A 21,239-nucleotide genomic window follows, 5' to 3' on the forward strand; every position below is an offset into this window, starting at 1 on the left:
AACTTTAGAGTTGTGCCAAAATCCCTGTTCCTCCGCATTCTAGGGTATGGGACAACCGCGGTCAGTAAGTAGACGTAGCGGTGCCCTAATGCTGGTCAAGAAATAAGTCGGGCAATTTCTGTATTTAAATATTTATTGGGTACTTCCTACAGGAAAAGCATTATCCTAGGCACTGGGAGGCACAGAAGAAAACAATGCCCCTGCCCTAGATTAGGTCACATTCTACTCGGGTGGGGCTCCGCTCTTGGTAAAAGTTTTAATAATGAAGTGGTCAGGGCTGTGGAAAAGTAACTGCGGGCTAGGGGGAGCGAAGGTGGTGGAGGTAGCTTCGCAAGGTGACACCTGACTAGAAGCTGATGTGAAGCAGGGAACCTTGTGTTATGGGGGGGGGGGGGGGGACAGTGCAAAGGCTCTGGGGCAGGGGTGTGCTTGGCATTTAGGAATAGGGGCAGCAGGGACGAGCTGGGAGAAGAGCATAAGGGAGGGAGGTTAGAGGCAGTGGGGATTGCTTGTGCACCACTGTGAGGGGTTGGCTGTTACTCTGAGTTCAGGGTTTTGAATGCTGCGGTTTTGCAGGGTTTTGAAGAGCAGTGCAGAGACTCGGTGGTGGAGAGGAGTGCCAAGAGAGGAAGGCAGTGGCAGCAAGCTCCGACAGGGCATGAGGCTGGAGGTGGGGCAGGCCTGGGCTCCCCGTTTATTTACTGTTCAATTTACAAGGCACCTCTGCCACGGGCCCCCCACACCCCATCTCCACTGCTGCCTTCCAGGGCAGCCTCCTCCTCTGGGACACCCACGAACAGGGTGCTGTCCTCCTCCAGGAAGTCGCCGAGCTGGGCCAGCTGCCGGCGGATGAGGTTGGTGGCATGGTGCACCCGACGCATGTGCTTCAGCAGGTGTGTCAGCAGGGCCCGGCTGCGCTCCTGGCGCTGGCCCCAGGCCTCCCGCAGCTCACGGTAGCAGTTGTGATGCTCCTGATCAGCTGGGCCCAGGGTGGCCCCACAGCCCATGGGGCAGCACCTCTGGGCACCGTGCTGGCAGTGCTGTCCGTGCTCAGCCAGGGCCCCGCGTGGCACCTGTGCTGAGCAGCCCTCATTGGGGCAGGCTGTCAGCTCAAATGGACATGAGTTCTGGTGTCCCTTGCGATGGGCCAGGGGGCATGTCACCAAACAGCCAGCCTCAGAGTTCTTGCACTGTAGAGACAAAGGGCACACCTCATCAGCCAAACCAAGTTAGGCTTTGCCTGTTGGGGCCCCTTCAAACTGCCCACAGAACCCTCTACCCCCCACTTCACCACATTCCACAGGCCAGGGAAGTGGGAGGCCCCTAAGCTTGTCTGACTCCTCCGTGGTGGTGGGGAGAAGGGAGCAGTTGGGCAAATGCTTGGCGGTGGTAAAGCATCTAGCTGTCCCAGACACGGGCAGGGCCTTAGTCTTATATGGCCGGGTTGGTCTGTGGAGTTTGTGTGCCAGGCTATCCTCCACCCACTGCAAAACTTGAAGCCAGTCATTTCCCCCTCTTTGGGCCTCTCAAAGTTGGGATTTCTCCTCCCCACCTCTCCTGGCTCCACCTCACCCCCTGCAGGGTGACGAGGGGGGTGGAAATGGGTGCCCTGAGCTACCTTAACTTCCAGGCGGCCAATGGTTTTCCGGAGCTTATTCACAAGGACCATCCTTTTCCGTTTCACCTCCTTCCTGCAGCACGGACAGGTCTTTTGTCTAGGAGGTATGAGTGGTGATGGGAGTGAGTGTGGGAGCGGGAAGGGGGAAGCAGCAGCAACGTGCCTCCCCCAGCAGGGCCTTTGCTAAGGCCCCTCTTCTCTCCATGTCAGCCAGAGGGAGACATGGAGGGAGCATTACAGGGGCGCCCCCATACCTCTTACTGCCCTTGGGGGTTTGGTGGCTAAATTTTATAAACGTCAGTACCTGTAGCAGACTTGGGAAGGGCCCCTCTCCTGCCCCTGCCCCCCCAGCCCCACGGGTGTCCAACATCACCTGGCTAGCCACTGGAGGATGCACTTCTTGCAGAAGATGTGGCCACATAGCAACCTCACTGGCCTCTTGAGGACCCCGTGGCAGACAGAGCATAGGAAGTTGCAGTCGGGAGGGCTGACGAAGAGGTTGAGATCATACCCTCCACTCTGCAAAGGCCGGGCCACCATCAGAACCTGGCCTGGCCCAGGCCCCAGCCCCTACTCCATGTACCCGGAGGGAGAGCCCCAGCAGGCTTCGGATAGGGAGGTGGGCCCCATTGGAGCCTTGAGGAGGGGCTGAATGAGCACCCACTTGAGAGGCTCCAGAACCCTGACAGGATCCCTTACTCAGGAGAGCCTGTGACCCACTGTCCAGGTGTGGAGTGGCATCCAGCTCTGGTCAGGCATAAATCTGAGGGCAAAAGGCAAGGGGGCCCCAGGCTCACCATGATCTGTGTCTGGACAGCAGCTCCACTCGCCCCCAGGGTGCAGGGGCGTCCATTTCACTGCAGGAGTGGGCTGACATCATAGTGGCATTGTCCAGCTCAGGCATTGTCCAATCACAGTGCTGCTCCAGGGTATACTGGGACACTACCCTGCTGTCACCCCCTCTGCCAGCTTACAGGTGAGGGTGGGGCAGTCGCAACAGGGCACAGGTCCATAGGGGTTGCTGCCTTTGGGTGGGACTGACAGCTGTCTGCAAACAGCATTGGGCTGGCCACTCGAGCTTCTGAAACTGGAGCAGGATTGCAGAGCTTGCTCCCCTCTCGTCCCTCAGTGTGTCCTGGTGGCCAGGTGTAAGGGACATCAGCGGCTGCTTCAGACATTGGCCTATCCCATCTCCTCTTCAGGATCAGAGACCTAATCCTATCCTCCAGTTTCTCAGGGCAGTGAAGGCTGAATCCGTACACGACTTGCAGAGACCCACAGGGCAGCCACCTCAATCTATCTGGGCAGACCCATGAGAAAAGATGAACACAAAGAAAAATAGAACATGAAGAACTAGCATGTTCCCACAGAGACTTGTAACCGCAGGTCTAGGGCTGTTGATGTACTGTGCTCATGCCGAACAAATTCCTCAGGTCCTGAAAAATTTAAGCTCTATTCTGAGAGCAACAGTCAATGGAAGGGTTTGAAAGAAACTTTATGCTTCCTTCTTGCTAGCAGTTATCTGCCCGACCCACGTCCCCTTCGTCCAGGGCACCTTCCCTGCCCATGTGGAGATCTAAGGGTTCTTAATGGAGGGACAGACCAAGGTTCCAAACCTGGCTCAGCCACTTAGGGGACCTCGGACATCACCTGCCGACCCTGAGACCAAGTCCTACCCCTGAGATGGCGAAGCAGAGGCAACCCCGTGGGTGTTCCTCTCCAAACCACCTTGTACCGGCGTCAACATGCGCATCTTCCACAGTAACATGCGGGGCCGGGTCCCCAGAAAACACACAGACGAGTCCGTTGAACTGCTTTATTGGACAGAAGGGAAAGGCAGCCCACCGCCCCACCGAGCCAGCGGGGTCGGCCGCAGCATCCGGTCCTCAGGGCCTCCTGCGGAGAGAAGGCGGGGTCAAAAGCCGGGCCAGGCGGGGGCCTCCCGGGGCTCCGGGAGCGCGAAGTCTGTCGGGGCCTGGGTTTCACCGGCCCACACCGAGGCAGCGGGCGGTGAGCTGAGGCCCCGCGTCGCTCTGGGCGCCGAATCTCACCAGCAGCCACGGCAGAACCGCGGGTGATTTTCAACGAGCGCCGGCCTCCCCGCCCACCACCCACCACCCGGGGGGATGCTTACCTGGCCCCGGAGCAGGAGGGCAGCGCGAGGCGATGGCGGATAGGGGTACCACGCGGCTCCCTGAGCCAGCGGCTTCCGGGCCCGGCCGAGGGGCGGAGCATCGCAGGTCTCGGCTCCTTCCGTCTCGGGACGGGGCCTCCGAGATGTCGCGATATTTGACTGCCTATAAAAGCCACCTCCCGGGAGGCCTCGCTCTTCTTCTTCAAGAAAACACGTGAGTTGCGTTCGCCGTGCCTGCTCCGCGCGGGTCTGGGCGGCGGGAATCCGCGGACATCGGGCGGGGCTGGGGTTCGCGCACAGCACTGTCGTCGGGGAGCCTCTGCTCGGGCCTCTCGCGGGCCGCGGATGCTCAGGCCTTACTGACGTTTTGGTTCTTGTGGCTTTTTCCAGCAAATGGCGGACGACGCCGGTGCTGCGGGAGGCCCCGGGGGCCCCGGGGGCCCTGGAATGGGAGGCCGCGGCGGCTTCCGTGGAGGCTTTGGCAGCGGAGTCCGGGGCCGAGGTCGCGGACGTGGTCGGGGCCGGGGCCGAGGCCGCGGAGCTCGCGGAGGCAAGGCCGAGGACAAGGAGGTAGGTCCCGAGCCGCGAGTGTGCAATGGGCCGGTGGGCGCGGCGTCCGGGACCTCGGGTCACGCGCGCCCTTTCTCCCTCTAGTGGCTCCCTGTCACCAAGTTGGGTCGGTTGGTCAAGGACATGAAGATCAAGTCCCTGGAGGAGATCTATTTGTTTTCCCTGCCCATTAAGGTACTGCGGCCGTTCTGTTTTTCATCAGCGGGTCCTGGCCAAGTACGGCCTCTTCCGGGCCTCTGGGAGTGTCCCTCGGCCTTGGGTGGGAAGTCTGGCTTGGGGTTTTGAGCTCTGCCATTGAAGTTCCTGGCCCCTACCAGTTGGGCACGCTCGATTAAATCCGTGCGCCGCCTATGTCAGGAGTTGGTGCGTGGACAAGGACAGAGTAGATATAAAAGATTGGACAAGTTAAGTGATTGTGGTCACTGTTTCCAAAAGTTGGCAGTTGTTTTGCAAGCTTTTACTAGGTTTTTTGTAAATCAGTCTTTTCTTGCAGGAGTCAGAGATCATCGACTTTTTCCTGGAGACGTCCCTCAAAGATGAGGTTTTGAAAATTATGCCTGTGCAAAAGCAGACCCGTGCTGGCCAGCGGACCAGATTCAAGGTACAGTGACCACTTTGACTGCAGGGTCTAAGAAGGCTCTCTCAGCTCTGCAAAGTTACACCTGACCCGACACGTGTGACTTTCGTAACGGGGAGAGAAAGAAAAGATCTCCTTGGGACCTCAGATGGGCCTCACTGTGGCCTTTCTTTCCTCGAGGGGCGCTACAGGCCCTGGGGGGTGACTGATGATGTGTGGGACAGTGGACATGGTCTGGCTGTGCTGACCCCACCCATCATCCCTTTACAGGCTTTCGTTGCCATCGGGGACTACAACGGACATGTGGGTCTGGGCGTGAAGTGTTCCAAGGAGGTAGCCACTGCCATCCGTGGGGCCATCATTCTGGCCAAGCTCTCCATCGTTCCTGTGCGTCGAGGCTACTGGGGGAACAAGATTGGCAAGCCCCACACTGTCCCTTGCAAGGTAGGGAGTTCGGGGGTATGGTGTATCCCCAAATGGGCTAGCCAGGTGGTGTGAGGTGCCTCCAGCCCAGCCCTTGACCCCCTGTGCCCTGCCTAGGTGACAGGACGCTGTGGCTCTGTGCTGGTACGCCTCATCCCTGCTCCCAGGGGCACTGGCATTGTCTCGGCCCCTGTGCCCAAGAAGCTGTTGATGATGGCTGGTATCGACGACTGCTACACTTCAGCTAGGGGCTGTACAGCCACCCTGGGCAACTTTGGTAGGTGGTCCTCTTAGCAGCAGCTGTGGGCTTTCAGCTCTGCTCGTCCACCTTGTGTGGCTGGTGCATTTGAGGGCAGGAAGGCGCTCCCAGTGCACTGTGACAACTCTTACCTGGAGACGACTTAAGTGAATGCCACCAACCCCCTGAATGTTTTCTCATCTCCAGCCAAGGCTACCTTCGATGCCATTTCGAAGACCTACAGCTATCTCACTCCTGACCTCTGGAAAGAGACCGTGTTCACCAAGTCTCCTTATCAGGTACTGGTCTGGGAACAGCCTCATCTGCCTCCAGAGGCCAAGGGACAGGGTGGGCAAGCGTGTGGCTGAGACTGAGTGCCTCGTTTCTCTTCGCAGGAGTTCACCGACCATCTCGTGAAGACCCACACTAGGGTCTCTGTGCAGAGGACCCAGGCCCCTGCTGTGGCCACCACATAGGCTCTCGTGAGAATAAATATTGGACTTTGGTTTAACCAAGCTTGTTGAAGCCTTTTCTGGTGGGAGATAAGGTCAGGGAAGGATAACAGCTTGTTGGAAGGGTGACATGCAAACATCTGCAGGTTTCATTATTCTTTATTGTAGTTCAGGGTATTAAAAGTTGCCAGGAAGGGTCCCTAGGCTGCCTCAGGCAGCAGCAGCCTCTTTAGCAGCCTTTCTCTCTGCCAGCATCCTCTGCTTCTGCTTTGCCAGGCACTTCCTAGCAGAATAATGGCCGCCCAGGTCATGATCTGGAAAAGAAAAGGGGTACAGAGACCCGAAGAGAAATTAATATAGGTAAAGGTCTTGAGCAGGACACCTGGAACAAGGTGTCCCATGTCCCTGGGAACCGAATCCTGTTAGGGCCAGCAGGGTGGGCAAGTGCACGTACAGCGGTCGTGATAGGCCTTGGCCACCTGGGTGAACTGCTCCAGCTCCTTGGCACAGTTCTGTTGGTAGCTGTCACCTTCCCTCTGCTGGCAGGCCTTCATCCTTTCTTGGATGATGTTGACAATTTCTTGATCAACTTTGCTAAAAGGAAATGGAATAAGAAAGGTAGTATGAGGAATCAGTTTGCTACCAGAAAAAGCAGGGTGAAGCATGATTTTGGGGCTCCATGGTCAGTCTCCCTTTCCCTTCTGCCCAATGGGAGGTGTGCTGGGCAGCTTTGGGGAGTTTCTAGGAAATGAAGATCCAGCAGAATAGGTTGCTAATCAGAGCAATTGCAGAAAACCCTAGGATGCACACGTACTAGTCCCTTGTCCACTGTGTTTCCGCTTCAAATATACACAAGATGTCCTTCTCCTTGCACTCAGTGATGTCTGGCACACGGCGGAACTGTCGGTGGTAGCAGTAATACCTGTTCTTTGCATGCTGCTGCTCAATAAACTCTGCAAAGAGAGCCCCAGAGTCAAAGTGGCCCATCAGCTTGGACAGGTCAGTTTAGATGGTCTTTCAGGTTTCTTATTTCTCATAAACTAAAGAAGGAGTAATTTCCTAAGTGTTTGCAGCTTTTACAGAAATGGGCAATTTGATTCTCAAAACGTGGGTGGGCCCAGACAGCCCCAGAAAGGGTTGAGCTGCTGGTGGAAACATCTGCCAGGACAAACCCTGTGACAGGACAGGCTCCACCTAAGAAAGAGCTGAGGCCGGTGGGCAGGCACAACCCGGGTTTGAACTGCATGCTCTGCAACCCCACTCTCTGGGGGCTCTCACCCAGCTACATGCCTCACAGCAGAAAGACGGCACAGCACAGAGGCCCACAGGAAGCCGAAGCCCCAAGTTCGAGTCCAAGCTGTGGGGCGTGTAGCCCTCTCAGGCCTCAGCTTACCCACTGGGCAATTAGAAAGCTGGGCCTAGTGAAATCTTCGGCAGACACATGAAATGTATTCTAGGAAATCCTCTGGAGGAACAGCCTGATCCACTGCAGCAGTTCCCAGATCCTTGGGGGTCTCGTGTGCTGACTCCACCTCCCTAGCAGGGGCCACCACGGCGAAGAGGTGCACCCCAAACGTCACTGGCTGAATGAATGAAAAGCCTGAATGAATCCTGACAGCAAAGCGGGTCCACAGGGCAGGCTGCCTGCGGAGCAGCCTCCCCATTCTGACCCTGTACGGGGTGGGGGCGGGGCGGATTTGGGCAGCTCCCAAGAGCGAGCGCCCACGGAGATGAGGGCAAGCTGCAGCACGCCCGGGCTGGGGACCCTCACCCATCACCTGACCGCCCAGAGCGGGCAAGCGACCACCCTGAGGCGCGTGCCCGGATCGCGGCGCTTCTGCCGGACACCACCCACAGTGCATGCATCGCGCGCAGCGCACCCTGACGTCTCCGCGAGGCCAGAAGCCCGGGTGTCCAGGGCGGGGGGCGCGGGGCAGGGACGCCGCATCCCGGGGAGTGGTAAGGGGACGCGGCGTCCGAGGCTCGGGCTGCAGTGCGGCGGAAGGGGTCCAAGGAGGCGACGGGGCCCGAAGGGACTCGGGAGGACGGGGTGCCGGCGGCGAAGCCCGGGTGACCGGAACGAGGAGAGCCACAAAGGCCCTGGTGTTTCGCGGGGCGGCGGGGGACCGGGCTGGGGGCCACGTACCTCTCACGAGGGTCACCGGCCGGTCCACGAGGACGTCGAAGGCCTTGGTGAAGAAGGTGATGGGGTTGGGGAGCGAGGTCTGCGGCGAGGGAGCCGGCGTGCGGCGCGGGGGCTCGGGGTACACGTCCTTGTCCCAGTTGTCGGGCATGGCGGCGGCGCGCGTTCGGACCCGGGTCTCTGTCCCGCGGCCTAGTTCGTCCGCAGTGAAGGACGGCGATGGCGGCTGCGCATGCGCACGGGCGGTGGCGGCCGCCCCGCGGCACCATGGGACTTGTAGTCCCCCTGACCCTGCCCGCGCCTTGGCGGGGCGCTCCCGCGCGGCACCTCGGCGCTATTGCACTCGCTCCTCCCTGCTCGGTCGGCGCTTAGAGAACGCCAGCTACGTGCTGGGTTCCGGTCTAGACTTTTGGGATACAGCTGCGAAGGGAACAGAATCCTTGGTTACATTCTAAGTGGAGACAGGAGTAATGAACGAGTAAACCCCTCAGTGCCAGGTATCGTGCTAAGGGCGGCAGCAAGCAAGAGCACTGCCCTGCCGACGGATAATATGAATAACCCGATGCCCTTCCCCTCCAGGAAGTCTTCCGGGATTTCTAGGAGTGGCGCGCTCTGGGGCCCGCCCGCTGCCCTTCATCGTCTCCCGCCTGACCAGACCCCCAGCCATCCCGGGAGGGTGGTGGTTTCTCCTCTCCCCCAGGGCTGGGACCAGGGACACGAGGCGGCAACTCTTGAGACCCTTGGATCAAACTCAAGGAACCTCAGCATGCCAGCAGCATGGGATCTCGGCTCACAGACGGGCAGAGGCATCCTCCGCCTGTGACACTCTACAGCAACACAGAATCTCACATACAAGAGTTGAGATTCAATCCCCTTTTCATTCAAACTCAAGTTCAGACGAGGTTCATCAAAGTATGTCGGTGTCCTTGGATCAAGAGGTATCCATCTGGTGCCTCCACCCCCGCTGTCCTTTCCCAGACCTGCCTCTGGCACGGGAGCCTGTGCCTGCCATGGGAGATGACAGAGCTCCCCGCCAGGAGCTAAATTGGGGATCTGGCTGTGGTGTGTCCTGGCACTGCCACTCGGCCTCGGGCGCCTGGAGGGGAGGCACCTCCTGGACCTGCGGGGACCGGCCGCCATGGTCAGTGGGGCCGGGGCAACGGTGGGGGGTGGGCTGGGTCACCGGTGGTGGATGGGGCTTCCTGAGGAACAGGTGGGCTTTCGGGGTCTCTGCAGCAGGACCAGTCTGCGAAAGGAGCGGCAAGGGGTGGGGCTGGGCCTAGAAATGGGCAAGGAGATGGCCAGACAGCCATGGCCCCTGCTGCTGTGGGTCTGCCCTCCTGGGCCCTGCAGGCCAGCCACAGAGGCAGGCGGCCTGTGGGTAAGGAGGCCCGCATCCTGGGTGTTGACCTCCTTCTCGCCCTGGGCTTCGGCCTGGGGTCTCTGCTTGGTTCTGGGGAGGGAGACTCCGCCCTGACCTTCCCCTCCTGCCCCACAGTCCCACCGGAAATTCTCTGCCCCTCGGCATGGCCACCTGGGCTTCCTGCCCCACAAGAGGAGCCGCCGGCACCGGGGCAAGGTGAAGACGTGGCCACGGGACGACCCGAGCCAGCCTGTGCACCTCACGGCCTTCCTGGGCTACAAGGCGGGCATGACACACACGCTGCGCGAGGCGCACCGTCCGGGGCTCAGTGAGTGGGGGGCGGGACGGTAAGGGGGGGCCCTGAGGGGGCGCCAACCTTGGCCAACCCCTCATTGTCCTCACTTCAGAGCACTTGGGCCCCTGCCCGGTCACCCAGCCGATCAACTGGGGAGCTGGGGTACAATCGCAGGTGCCCCTTGCCCTTGCCCTGCCAGAGTGACTGTCCTTTTTGGCCACTTCTGGACTGTTCCATACTTTCACTCACACGCACACCCCTTGTGTTTTGAGATCTCCCGTAGACTCCCACGCGGCTGGAAGAAAGGATGGGGCCACACCCCCCTATCCTTGGCCTACTTCCCACCCAACGGGCACATCCAGCCAGAACGGGATCATAGTGGGACCCCGGGGCGGACACAGCCCCGCCTTACTCCCCTGGCCCCTGCTCACGCCCGCTGTCACCATGTGTGTTCACTTCCACAGGGGGCTGGCGTGGTCCCTGCACACAAAGCACAAGCCATTCCGGGGGTCCTGGTCACCCTTTGTGGCCGCAGCCCCGCCCACCGCCCCCCTCACCCGTCACCCGCCATTCTGCGCCTCGCGTCTCCCGATGGGTATTTTAAATATATACTTTTGTTTCCTGGCAGCTTAAGTAGCAATTTCTGTACAGCCATAGGTTTTAAACTACTTACAGTCGTACCAAAATCCATTCTAACTATTAACAAATGTCGGCCCATGCCCCTCTACCCATCGCCTTGTGGGCTGGTGGGGAAACTGAGGCCTGGAGCAGGCCTAGGCCTGACTAGTGGCTGCTCACTGCCTAGGGTAGGCCGAGGTTGGAGGCGTGCGTGGGGCCGTGTCCTCTGCTCCACCACACCGTCCCCCGCCGTGGGCCTCGTGAGGCCCCCTCATGCCCCTGTGTCTCATCCAGAAATTTCCAAGCGGGAGGAAGTGGAGGCGGTGACAGTCGTGGAGACGCCGCCTCTGGTGGTGGTGGGCATCGTGGGCTACGTGGCCACCCCGCGAGGCCTGCGCAGCTTCAAGACCATCTTCGCAGAGCACCTCAGCGATGAGTGCCGGCGCCGCTTCTACAGGGACTGGTGAGCGACCTGAGGGGTGTCTTGGGGCCACGGACCCTGGCCTGTGCTGGGGGGGGTCGGGGCTGGGCCCCAGGCGAAGTGTCAGGAGTGGAAGGCTGGGAGGCGGGGTGCAGTGAGGGCGCCAAAGGGACTAGAGCACTGAGGAAGCAAATGTTCCAATCCTCAGGTTAAGTAGAGGGCTTATCTGCTGGCCTGGCAGAGTTGGCTCTGAGCTTCCTAGCAGCCAGGGTGAAAAGGAAACAGCTGACCGGCAAACTCTCCTCACCAGAAAGGACGAGGAATTTTGGGGTCCCAAATCCTAACTCTTCCCTGGTCCTTAGGGAAAGACCCACTTGTCTGGGGAGCCTCAAAGACACCCCCTCCTGATGCGAGCGGAGGCCCAGCCCAGCCCTGGCCCCCTCAGGGAGGGGATATGCTTGGGCTCAGGAGTTTGAGCAGGCTATGTGGTCCCGGGCAGGCTGGTTGGCCACTCAGAGCCTCACAGCCTACACCCCCTGCCCCCCATAACATGGGGTGAGTGATCCCTGGGATGTGAGGCTGCCGTGAGGCTTATGTGAACGGAGAGAGTGAGTGCTGGGCACAGGAGGGTCTCAGCAGTGCGGCTCTCCCTGTGCTCATGGCGGCTGTTTCCACTCTGCCCGTCATCCAGGGACTTTAAATTCCGTGAACCTCCATTTCTTCATCAGCCTGATGTGGGTGGCAGAGTTCCCGGGAGGGTCAGAAACACTGTGCCCTGAGCCCAGTGGCCGGTCACAGCCACCACTCCGCACCCACAAGTGCTTCCTGTGGTCACAGCAGTGTGGCCAGGTGGGGCCAGCCTCCAAGTGTCTTCCTTGAGCTCCTGCACCACTGCGGCTCACGCTCACGCCCCAGGAGGTGGGGAAGGTGGCCGCTTTACAGGGGGGAAAACGAGGCCTGAGGTGGAGGGACAGCCCATGCTTAAAGATGGAGATGGAACCAGTCCCGGGGGCCAGCAGAAGTCCCGGCAGTGGCCTCCCCAGGAAGGCAGGCAGGAATGGGGGGGGCATGGTTCCTGGGTCGGAGACACCGGCTTGGGCAGCTCCAGGGGCTGCGGGGGCCGGTGCCACTGCGCGGCCTCCCTGTACCCAGGCACAGGAGCAAGAAAAGAGCCTTCGCCAAGGCCTGCAGGAGGTGGCGCGACGCCGATGGCAAAAAGCAGCTCCAGAAAGACTTTGCCGCCATGAAGAAGTACTGCAAGATCATCCGGGTCATTGTCCACACGCAGGTCGGCCCCCCGCCCCTACCCAGCCGCGGCCAGCCCGGCCCCCCTGCCCCCCGTCCCAGCGCCCAGGAGCCCTGACAAATGTCAGCCTAAAAATACCACGGGCCTCGGGCACGGGCCCAGCGGGTTTGCTCGCCGGCCGCCTGCAGCCGCGGGGACCTTCTGACGGGTGACCCCCACCCCCCCGGCCTATTCTGGAACATTCCGTGGGTATCCTTGCCTAGGCCCCAGAATAGCAACTCCCACCCCCACTCCTCGCTAAAGCCTCCCCGCATCCCCTGCCAGCCCCTCTACCCTGTTACACTTATATTCGTTGGGTGGTAAATGTCCCTCTTCCTGCTAGGCGGGGGCTCCAGGGGGGCTCTAGTGGGGGAGACAAGACGGCTGCCTTGTCTCCAGCCCTCACCAAGAGCCGGGTTTGTAGTAGGCGCCCTATAAACACTTGTTGAGCATTAGGCTGAGGCCTAACATGTCCCTGCTTTCAGCTGTGCATACCCGAAGCCTGTGCCTCATAGCGGAAGCCAGAGCTGTTTAAAAACATGGGTCAGCGCCTGTCACACCTGCACTTTGAATGAGGCCCACACTCCTCCCCTGGCCGGGAGGACGTGCCTGGCCTGGCCCTCAGCCGCCTGCGCCTGTCCGGTGCCCTGCTCCTTCCTCAGCCCGGTCACCCACACCCATGTCCTCTCTGCTCTCAGAACGATCGCTGCCCCAGGCCTCCACACGCGCTGTTCCCTCCGCCTGGCCAGGGCTCACATCCCACCCGGTGGCTCCTCCTGGATACAAGGGTCGCCTCCTATGAGCCGCCCCCCTTGACCACCAATGAGAGATCACAGCCCCTCCCCATGTCCCGTCCCTCGCCAAGGGTTTACTCAGCTTCCATCTGTCCTCTGACCCCATGGTGGATGGATGGGGGTCGGTACCCAGTCTGTTTCACTTCGGGGTCCCATGGAGCCCGGCCCAGCCCACAGCACCTAGATGGGGCTCAGGAACATCTGCAGAGTGGGTGCTGGAGTGAGAGCGTGATGGGGAGGTGCGGGTGACCCTCCGGGACTCTGCCAGCCTCAGCACGTGGGGGGGGCTTGGGGCGTGCCCCCTGAGCCCGGCCGCGTCCTGTCTGCAGATGAAGCTGCTGCCCTTCCGGCAGAAGAAAGCCCACGTGATGGAGGTGCAGCTGAACGGTGGCTCGGTGGCCGAGAAGGTGGCCTGGGCCCAGGCCCGGCTGGAGAAGCAGGTGCCGGTCCACACGGTGTTCAGCCAGGGGGAGGTCATCGATGTCATTGCTGTCACCAAGGGCCGCGGCGTCAAGGGTAGCGTGGGGTTGGGGCGTGAGGGTGAGCTCTGGGGAAGGCTGCCCGGAGTAGGTGCGTGGCAGGGTGGCCCCTCAGCCCTGCACCTCCTGGCCTCCCTACAGGGGTCACGAGCCGCTGGCATACCAAGAAGCTGCCGCGAAAGACCCACAAGGGACTGCGCAAGGTGGCCTGCATCGGGGCCTGGCACCCCGCCCGCGTGGGCTGCTCCATCGCCCGGGCTGGCCAGAAGGGCTACCACCACCGCACGGAGCTCAACAAGAAGGCACGCCGCGGGCGGGGGGGTACACCGCATCAGCAGACCCCGGCCGGGAGGGGGCGGGGCCCCGACACTGCCACGCCCCCCACAGCTTTGAAATGCCCCAGCGGCACCCGGGTAGGAGCCAGCTTGGCCGGTGGGCGCAGACAGGTGCCTGTCCCCGAGGCCACCACCGGCTGCCCTCACTGTGCCCTTTGGTCCTGGCAGATCTACCGCGTGGGCCGGGGGCTGCATATGGAGAAGGGAAAGGTGATCAGGAACAATGCGGCCACCAGCTACGACGTGACTGACAAATCCATCACGCCGCTGGTGAGGGCAGGTGCCCCAGGCCCAGGGCCCCCAGGAGGGCCTCTCCCCCTCTGTCCCAGCTCTTCTGTCCAGGCACCTGGGTGGTCAGTGCCCCCTCTCCCCCCAGCCTCTTCGGAGGCCACCGACACCCCAGGGCTGACACAGCAGCTCAGGTGTGGTAGGTGCAGCCGCAGGGCCTGGGGCCAACCCTCCAGTGCCTCAGTTTCCCCTCTGTAAGATGCAGACTGTTACTGAGATGCAGCCCAGGAGGGATTTGGTAGGTAGTGAGGTGCTGCCGGCTGAGTGGCGGCTGAGCAGGCCCCTGGACGTGGGGAATTCTCGGGCCCCCAGGTCCCCCCGACCGGCAGCCCCTTTCCCAGGCCTGGCCCCTGACCCTGCCTCCCCTGCAGGGTGGCTTCCCCCACTACGGGGAGGTCAACAACGACTTCATCATGCTCAAGGGCTGTATTGCGGGCACCAAGAAGCGGGTCATCACGCTGAGAAAGGTCAGGCGGTGGGGCCCTGGGCTGGGGGGGGAGGGGGTTTGGGGTATAGGCTCGGCTGGGAAGGGGGGGCAGTAAGGGAGAGGCCTGGCAGGAGCTGGTGCGCAGGACCTTCTGCGGCGGGACCGTAGGGGCAGAGGTGTGACCTGGGGGCGACGGGCGGCGGGGATCCTGGCTCCAGCTCAAGCCCCTCCCCCGCGCCTCCCCAGTCCCTCCGGGTTCCCCACAGCCGCAGCGCCCTGGAGAGCGTCGAGCTCAAGTTCATCGACACCACCTCCAAGTTCGGCCACGGCCGCTTCCAGACCGCCCAGGAGAAGAGAGCCTTTATGGTGAGCCCCCGGCCGGGGGAGGCAGGGACGCCGCTGCCCTCGCTCTCAGGACGCGGCGTCTGGAGGGGAGCACGGCCAGCCCGGGTGACGCGCGCCTCCCGCCCCTCCGCAGGGCCCCCAGAAGCGGCACCTGGAGAAGGAAAAGCCCGAGACCGCGGGGGACCTGGCGGCGCGGGGCGGGCCCTGAGCGAGCGCGTGGGGCCCCTCCTGTCCAATAAAGGCCCGGAGGCGGCTGTTCCCGCGGTGTCTGGGGACCGGGGCGCGCGGAGGGGGCTTGCTGCCGGCGGGCAAGGGGCCGCGGCTCTGCGCGCGAGGCCGGGGGCCGTGCAGGGAGGCGTCCCCACCCGTGCCGGGAGTCCCCAGCGGCGCTGGGACTGGATCCTGGCTCCGGGGGGGGCGGGACCTCCGGGCGGAGACGGCGCTGGGATTGGAACCTGGTCCTGGGGGCGTGGCCTAGGGGCGAAAACAGCGCTGGGATTGGATCCTGGCTCCGGGGCGGGGCCTCAGGACGGAGACGGCGCTGGGATTGGAACCTTGCTCCGGGGACGGGGCGCTCCGGGCTCCCGGCCCTGGTTGGTCCCCTGCGCGGGGCGGGGACTGGGGCGGAGCTTGGAGCGCGGTTCGGGTCAGGGTTCCCGGAGTCCGGTCGGCCGCCTGGGACCTGCGGAGGTGCGAACGCGCCGCGGCCCGGCTGCGCCATGGCCTTCTGCAGCTTCTTCGGGGGTGAGGTGTTCCAGAACCACTTTGAGCCGGGTACGCCTGCGGCCTCGGGGTCGGCGGGGCTGACGCGGGGTGGCGAAGCCCGGGAGGTGCTGGGGAGAGCCAGGGCAGAGCCCACGCGTCACAAGCCTGGGGTCCAGGGGAGACTCCCGCGGGGCCTCCGGGAGCTGTTCCCCGGCCTTGCCCTCGCTGGGCCCCGCAGGCCAGGCCAGCAGGCACGGGCTGCACTGCGTGCCTGCCCCGCCTGGCCCACCCCCCAGGGCCCCTGCCCGCGGGCCTCGGCCTTAGTGGACTTTGAAGTTTGGCCGACAGCCTGTGCTCTAGGAACGCCGGCCCTCAACCCTGCCCCAGTCTGTGGGAGGCTTGCTGGGCCCCTTATGTCCTGGCCTACCTAGTAGTGGACTAACGTGGTAACCTGGCTACAGGCAGCACTAGAGCCACAGAATCAGAGGGGGAGGTCTAGCCTGGTGACCCGGACATCAGTGGGACCAGCTGTGACCCAGGACCACCTGGGCAGAGGCACCCCGAGGCCCTCTGCTGAGGCTGTCCTGTCGGGCCAGAAGCTCCACTCTAGCTTCCCAGGCCCCAGGCGGGGCTGGGGAGGGGGCAGGGAGGAGGTGCCCCGGAGTGATTTCCTGGTTTGGGACCCGACCCAGTGTTGCAAAGCAGTTTCGCAACCTTTTTGTTTTTTTGTCCACAAAATGATTTGTCACAAAATGAGTCAAAATCTTCCTTTCTTCCTTCCTTGGCTCCCTGGAGACCCAGAAACATTATGTCCCTGACTGAGAGTGGCCGGGGCTGGGTGTCCATCTCAGGGCAGAAGGGGAGCAGTTCACCATGCTGACCGCTGTGTAGGACCTGCCAGGGTGGGGAAGGGTGCAGTGTCCTCATCAGACAGCCGGGCTCCTTCCTAGCCCCCCACATTCTTTTTTTCTCTTTTTAAGTTTCGTGAGGGCAGGACCAACGTCACCTGTACCCTCAGTGCCTGGCGTAGCATCTTGAAAAAGTAGGCAGCCAAGAAATATTTCTCAACAAATGCCTGAATAAATGAAAGATCTCCTTTAGCCTCCACATGAGAAAGCCAAAGTTTGCTTTCTGTTGATTTTTTTTGGCTATAGGATTTCCATAAATGTATTTTTTCCCCAGTTGTATCAGATCCCTTTTTTTCTTATCGCATAGTTGTGTATTCATCGCCATGATCATTTTTAGAACATTTGCATTACTCCAGAAAAAGAGGAAAAAAAAAAAAACCATACTACCCATACCTCTTACCTCTCCCTTTCATTGACCACTAGTATTGCAATCTACCCTTTCTTTTTTTACCCCTATTATCCCCCGTTATTTATTTATTTTGTCCTTATGTTTTTACTCATCTGTCTATACCCTGGTTGAAGGGAGCATCAGTGAAAGGGTCTTCCCAATCACACGGTCACACTGTAAAAGCTATACAGTTATATAATTGTCTTCAAGAATCAAAGCTACTAGAACACACTTCAACAATTTAAGGTATTTCCTTTTAGGTATTCTGATACACCATAAACTAAAAACGCATATCTATAGAGTGCATAAGAATAGCCTCCAGGATAACTTCTTGACTCTTATTTCAAATCTCTCAGCCACTGAAACTTTATTTCATCTCATTTCTCTCTTCTTCCTTTTGGTGAAGAAGACTTTCTCAACCTCATGATGCTGGGTTCTTGCTCATCCTTGGAAGTCCTGTCCCACATTGCCACGGAGATTTATACCCCTGAGTCATGTCCCTCGTAGGGAAGAGGGCAGTGAGTTCACCTGCCGAATTGGTTTAGAGAGAGAGGCCACATCTAAGCAATAAAAGAGGTTCTCTGGGGCTGACTCTTAAGTATAGTTATAAGTAGGCTTAGCCTCTCCTTTGCAGGAATAAGCTTCATAGGGATGAGTCCCAAGATTGAGGGCTCAGCCATATTGAACTGGTTGTCCCCACTGCTTGTGAGATGTCAGGAATTCTCCAGATGGGGAAATAGAATATTTCCTCCTTTTCCCCCAGTCCCTCCAGGGGACTTTGCAAATACTTTTTTATTCTCTGCCCAAATTACTCAGGGATATATTGGGGCATCACACTGACCTGTACAAGCCAAAAAGATCTCACACCCTATTCATGATTCCGTGTAATTATAGTGTTCAAGTAAACTGACCATACTAATCAAATTAGATATTGTGCTACCAAAGATACAAATTTTGGACCAAATAAGTGTATCTTCCTTTGGTCTCACATGGAGGTTAAAGTTTTAAAATACAGACCAGATCATCTTTTACCCTTTTACCCCAATGAGGGTAAAAGTCCTAACCAGGTCAGCTTCCTTCATATCTCTAGTTGAAGTCTCATCACTCTTATCAACTTTTTAAACAGTTCTGTAAGGGGTGAAGCTGACTTTCACAGCTTCAGGGCTCCAACTCTGAGTCTCAGGTGTCACACAAAAACCTGAAATTCCAGGGAACCACCAGGTAACATAAACATCCAGGTAACTCAAACAGCTCGGTGTCTCAGAATTTAGAAATCGCAGTTACGACTCCAGAATAGATGTGGCTGACCCCCACGTTCTTGCCCAGCTTCGTTGCATCCCCCTCGGGCCTCAGCCCCCTCCCCTGTGAAGTGAGGCTCCCCGCGGAGCCTGCCTCTCGGGGCAATGGAGAAGAGTCCATGAGGCCAGTGTGAAAGGGGCTGTGTGGGGCGGGGCTCAGATGTGGCCCCCACCCCCGGGGCCTGCCTGGGGAGGGGCTGTGGGCCACTCGGAATGGGGCAGCACTGCCTTCACCTGGGTCCGAGGATCGGGAAGTAGGTGCCCCGGGAGCCTGGCACCTGCACTGCCGCCCCCCTGCCCCCAGGTGTCTATGTGTGCGCCAAGTGTGGCTACGAGCTGTTCTCCAGCCGCTCAAAGTATGCGCACTCGTCCCCGTGGCCGGCGTTCACCGAGACCATCCACCCTGACAGCGTGGCCAAGCGCCCAGAACATCATCGCCCTGAAGCTCTGAAGGTGGGTGGCATGGGGGGAGGGTGCAGGCAGGAGGGCAGGTGGCTGGAGAGGGACTGGGACTCAGCACCGCTGTCCTGCACCAGGCTCAGTCTCTCTCACAGGTGGGTGCCGGGGAGCTGGGGAGCGGAACGGGGCTCCTGTGGGGCGGGGGCCGTTTCACAGGCCGGCAGCTCACGTGGCTATGGCTTGCGGTCTCCCAGGTGTCCTGTGGCAGGTGTGGCCATGGACTGGGCCATGAGTTCCTCAATGACGGCCCCAAGCGGGGGCAGTCCCGCTTCTGAATATTTAGCAGCTCGCTGAAGTTCATCCCCAAAGGTGAGCTACCCTTCCTGCACCTGGGGCTCGGGTCTGGGGGGTGCCCCCTGGCGGACCTCAGGCCCCAGATCCTGCCCAGGCTCACCCCAGAAGGCGGCAGCAGGGCAGGGATAAGGGGCAGCTGTCCTGCCTCCTCTGCCTGGTTAGCCACCATGCCCCAGAAAGGGGTATCTGGGGGCAGAGCTTGCCAGGGGCTCCCTGGACACGTGGCATCCCCTGTGGCTGGAGCAGGATGCAGCCTGGGCTGGGCAGCAGCTTCTCCCTCGGCTTCTCAGCCTGCCGCGCCCACCTCTTCCTTGGCAAAGTGGGCCTGGCGGTGCCTCCTTCCCAGGGACATGGGTAACGCGGTGCAAGGGGGTCCAGCAGGCCGTAGGGCCCCCCGAAAGCGCCCTTGTTGGCAGGGTTCTTGGACCTGGGAGCCGCATCTCACTTTTGTGCCCTTTGTTTGAGCTCCACGTCACTCCCCGGCCCTCCCAGCTCCACCCCAGCTCCTCACCTGCCATCTGCAGCGCCCTGGCCAGTCCCTCGTCCTCAGTGTCCGCCTCACCCAGGGGGAGGTAGTTTATGCCAGGGATAGGTAATGGGAGCGGGGGCCGTGGCTGTGGGGCCTCCTCCTGCTGGGGTGATATGTTGTTTTCTTTCTTCGTCATTCCTTCTGCTGCTACTGCAGATCCCAGGGACAGAACAGGGTCCGTGACTCGGGCCCCTCGAGTCGGGCAGGGGGCAGCGCTTGGCGCACAATGAGACCTGACTCGCTTTCCCTGCCCTCCCTCTTCTCTTTCAGGCAAAGAAACCTCTGCCTCCCAGGGGAAGTAAGCGGGCAGCCCACAGCCCCTGAGCTGCTGTACACTGGCCATCCCACGCCGGATGTGGACCCCAGGGACATCCAAGCAGGGAGCTGGGACGGGGCTGAAGCGCCAGCAGAGCTCCCCACGCCCTGGTAATGGGCAGGCTCACCCGGAGCAAGGCGCGTGGACTGCAGGCCAGGCCCCCTGGGCTGGCACAGTGGGGACTAGGCGCTGGGCTTAGCTCGCCTGCAGTGGCCCTGCAGCCCTCCCCCCAGCTCAACTAGACTCACCCCTGGGGGCCCACATTCCGTGGCGGGGTCTGGCCCTTGCCGAGGCTCTGCTAGGGGACACCGTGGGCTGTCCGGCCGGCTGCTCCAGCCCGGGTCACTGCATGACTCACTCTGGTTAAACCCTGCCCGGCCGGCCAGGGTGGTGATGGTTCGTGACCCGCTGGGGGAGCAGGCCGACGCGCGGCCCCCGACCGCCCACTGCGGCCACTCTGGACGGATGCAGCGTGCCTCACCCGGGCACAGGACAGCGGCGGTTGCTCCATGACCTCTGACCAGCACGAGGCCAGGCACCCCGGGGCCCCCAGCCCCCTGCACATGCCCCTGAGAAGTCCCTTCCTAATACAGAGCCACATGCCTTACTGCCTACACCCCAGCGCTCTTGCATCTGAAGGGCAAGCAATGCTGAAGCCCCCCCACCTGCCCCCAGCACTGAGATCCCTCTGGAGCCATCAGGCAGGAATCAATAAATGCCAACCCCAGGCCTCTTCTCCCTCTTAACAACATGGGGTGAGGCGAGGGGCAGCGGGGGCACAGGACATGGGCGCTGAGCTTTTATTCTGTTCTCGTAAGTATTTGTGGAGCACCTGCTGTGCTTGGGGCTGGGATGGGCACTCAGGGAACTGCAGCCTGGCTGCCCCAGCAGGGCCTGAGCAGATGGAATGACTGACAGGGCCAGAGCATGGGAGCGGGATGGGGCTCCGAGCAGTGACCATGAGGAAAGGAGCGTTCCAGGGTTGGGCACAGCACGGGCCACAGCCTGGAGAAGGCGGCCAGCGCGGCCTGCCCCAGGAATCAGGGGAGTGGGACCTGCAGGTGTGAGGAGGGGAGGGGAGGCCACCTGGGGCTGGGGGGGACCCGGCTCCTCCTGGCCCCTCCCATCCCTGCCTGCCCCCCCCCCCCCCAGCCCCAGGCCCACGGTCCCTGCTTTGACATGGGGGCAGCAGCTCCAGTGCAGACAGTGGCTCCGTCCCTCCCCGCCGGGCACTGGGGTGGACATACCCCTAGGTGAGGGGGGGACAGGAGGGGGCTGGGGGGACAGGTGTGCGGCGGCCTCTGCGTGTGCATTGCTTGGTGGTTAGAGAATTGGCCAAGGGGTTACCAGGTCAGCAGGTGGGGCTGGGGACCCAGTAGGAGAAGCGTCCCGTGTCCATTTCTGCCCCGCTGGAGGCCAGCAGGGTCCTGCCACTCCCAGGAAACCTCCCCGGGGCCTTCCACCCACCACACCTCCCGCCCCTGCCCCCACCTCCTCCCGCACCACACCTGCCAAGGCCCAAAGCGGGCATGGGCTA

At 61.0% G+C, this 21,239-nt stretch overlaps 5 protein-coding genes and 2 non-coding genes across 9 annotated transcripts; 4 read left to right on the forward strand and 3 right to left on the reverse strand.

Moving 5' to 3' along the window:
* Positions 1-129: 129 nt before the first annotated feature.
* Positions 130-3,856, reverse strand: RNF151 (ring finger protein 151). 2 transcript variants are annotated; one of them, XM_077142206.1, is made up of 6 exons: positions 3,753-3,856; positions 3,295-3,514; positions 2,416-2,918; positions 1,992-2,137; positions 1,619-1,715; positions 130-1,190 (listed from the first exon to the last, which is right to left on the reverse strand). In XM_077142206.1, the coding sequence occupies exons 3-6, from the start codon at positions 2,416-2,418 to the stop codon at positions 711-713; spliced, it is 726 nt and encodes a 241-aa protein (XP_076998321.1). In that variant the 5' UTR covers positions 2,419-2,918; positions 3,295-3,514; positions 3,753-3,856; the 3' UTR covers positions 130-710. The 2 variants fall into 2 exon arrangements, with proteins under 2 accessions (XP_076998321.1, XP_076998320.1); XM_077142205.1 differs by having other exon boundaries at positions 2,416-3,514.
* LOC143667852 (small nucleolar RNA ACA64) lies at positions 3,582-3,708 on the reverse strand. The gene has a single exon (XR_013168162.1). It is a non-coding gene; the product is annotated as a small nucleolar RNA ACA64 (small nucleolar RNA).
* A 256-nt stretch (positions 3,857-4,112) lies between the features above and the next one.
* On the forward strand, positions 4,113-6,071 carry RPS2 (ribosomal protein S2). Its single transcript, XM_077142202.1, has 7 exons — positions 4,113-4,322; positions 4,407-4,496; positions 4,816-4,923; positions 5,170-5,343; positions 5,440-5,599; positions 5,768-5,859; positions 5,956-6,071. The coding sequence occupies exons 1-7, from the start codon at positions 4,146-4,148 to the stop codon at positions 6,034-6,036; spliced, it is 882 nt and encodes a 293-aa protein (XP_076998317.1). The 5' UTR covers positions 4,113-4,145; the 3' UTR covers positions 6,037-6,071.
* LOC143667843 (small nucleolar RNA SNORA64/SNORA10 family) lies at positions 4,959-5,092 on the forward strand. The gene has a single exon (XR_013168153.1). It is a non-coding gene; the product is annotated as a small nucleolar RNA SNORA64/SNORA10 family (small nucleolar RNA).
* Positions 6,072-6,153: 82 nt separating the features above from the next.
* Positions 6,154-8,400, reverse strand: NDUFB10 (NADH:ubiquinone oxidoreductase subunit B10). Its single transcript, XM_077142214.1, has 4 exons — positions 8,159-8,400; positions 6,827-6,965; positions 6,467-6,606; positions 6,154-6,326 (listed from the first exon to the last, which is right to left on the reverse strand). The coding sequence occupies exons 1-4, from the start codon at positions 8,304-8,306 to the stop codon at positions 6,223-6,225; spliced, it is 531 nt and encodes a 176-aa protein (XP_076998329.1). The 5' UTR covers positions 8,307-8,400; the 3' UTR covers positions 6,154-6,222.
* Positions 8,401-8,445: 45 nt separating this feature from the next.
* RPL3L (ribosomal protein L3 like) lies at positions 8,446-15,063 on the forward strand. 2 transcript variants are annotated; one of them, XM_077142184.1, is made up of 11 exons: positions 8,446-8,652; positions 8,735-9,093; positions 9,654-9,846; positions 10,726-10,894; positions 12,005-12,140; positions 13,261-13,447; positions 13,552-13,712; positions 13,914-14,015; positions 14,405-14,500; positions 14,707-14,826; positions 14,939-15,063. In XM_077142184.1, the coding sequence occupies exons 2-11, from the start codon at positions 9,070-9,072 to the stop codon at positions 15,011-15,013; spliced, it is 1,263 nt and encodes a 420-aa protein (XP_076998299.1). In that variant the 5' UTR covers positions 8,446-8,652; positions 8,735-9,069; the 3' UTR covers positions 15,014-15,063. The 2 variants fall into 2 exon arrangements, with proteins under 2 accessions (XP_076998299.1, XP_076998298.1); XM_077142183.1 differs by lacking the exons at positions 8,446-8,652; positions 8,735-9,093 and adding an exon at positions 9,110-9,296.
* Positions 15,064-15,409: 346 nt separating this feature from the next.
* On the forward strand, positions 15,410-20,429 carry MSRB1 (methionine sulfoxide reductase B1). Its single transcript, XM_077142213.1, has 4 exons — positions 15,410-15,579; positions 18,409-18,557; positions 18,758-18,872; positions 19,657-20,429. The coding sequence occupies exons 1-4, from the start codon at positions 15,525-15,527 to the stop codon at positions 19,686-19,688; spliced, it is 351 nt and encodes a 116-aa protein (XP_076998328.1). The 5' UTR covers positions 15,410-15,524; the 3' UTR covers positions 19,689-20,429.
* The last annotated feature ends 810 nt before the right edge of the window (positions 20,430-21,239 follow it).

The sequence above is a fragment of the Tamandua tetradactyla genome, chromosome 23 (genome assembly GCF_023851605.1).
Source record: "Tamandua tetradactyla isolate mTamTet1 chromosome 23, mTamTet1.pri, whole genome shotgun sequence".
NCBI lineage: Eukaryota > Metazoa > Chordata > Mammalia > Pilosa > Myrmecophagidae > Tamandua > Tamandua tetradactyla.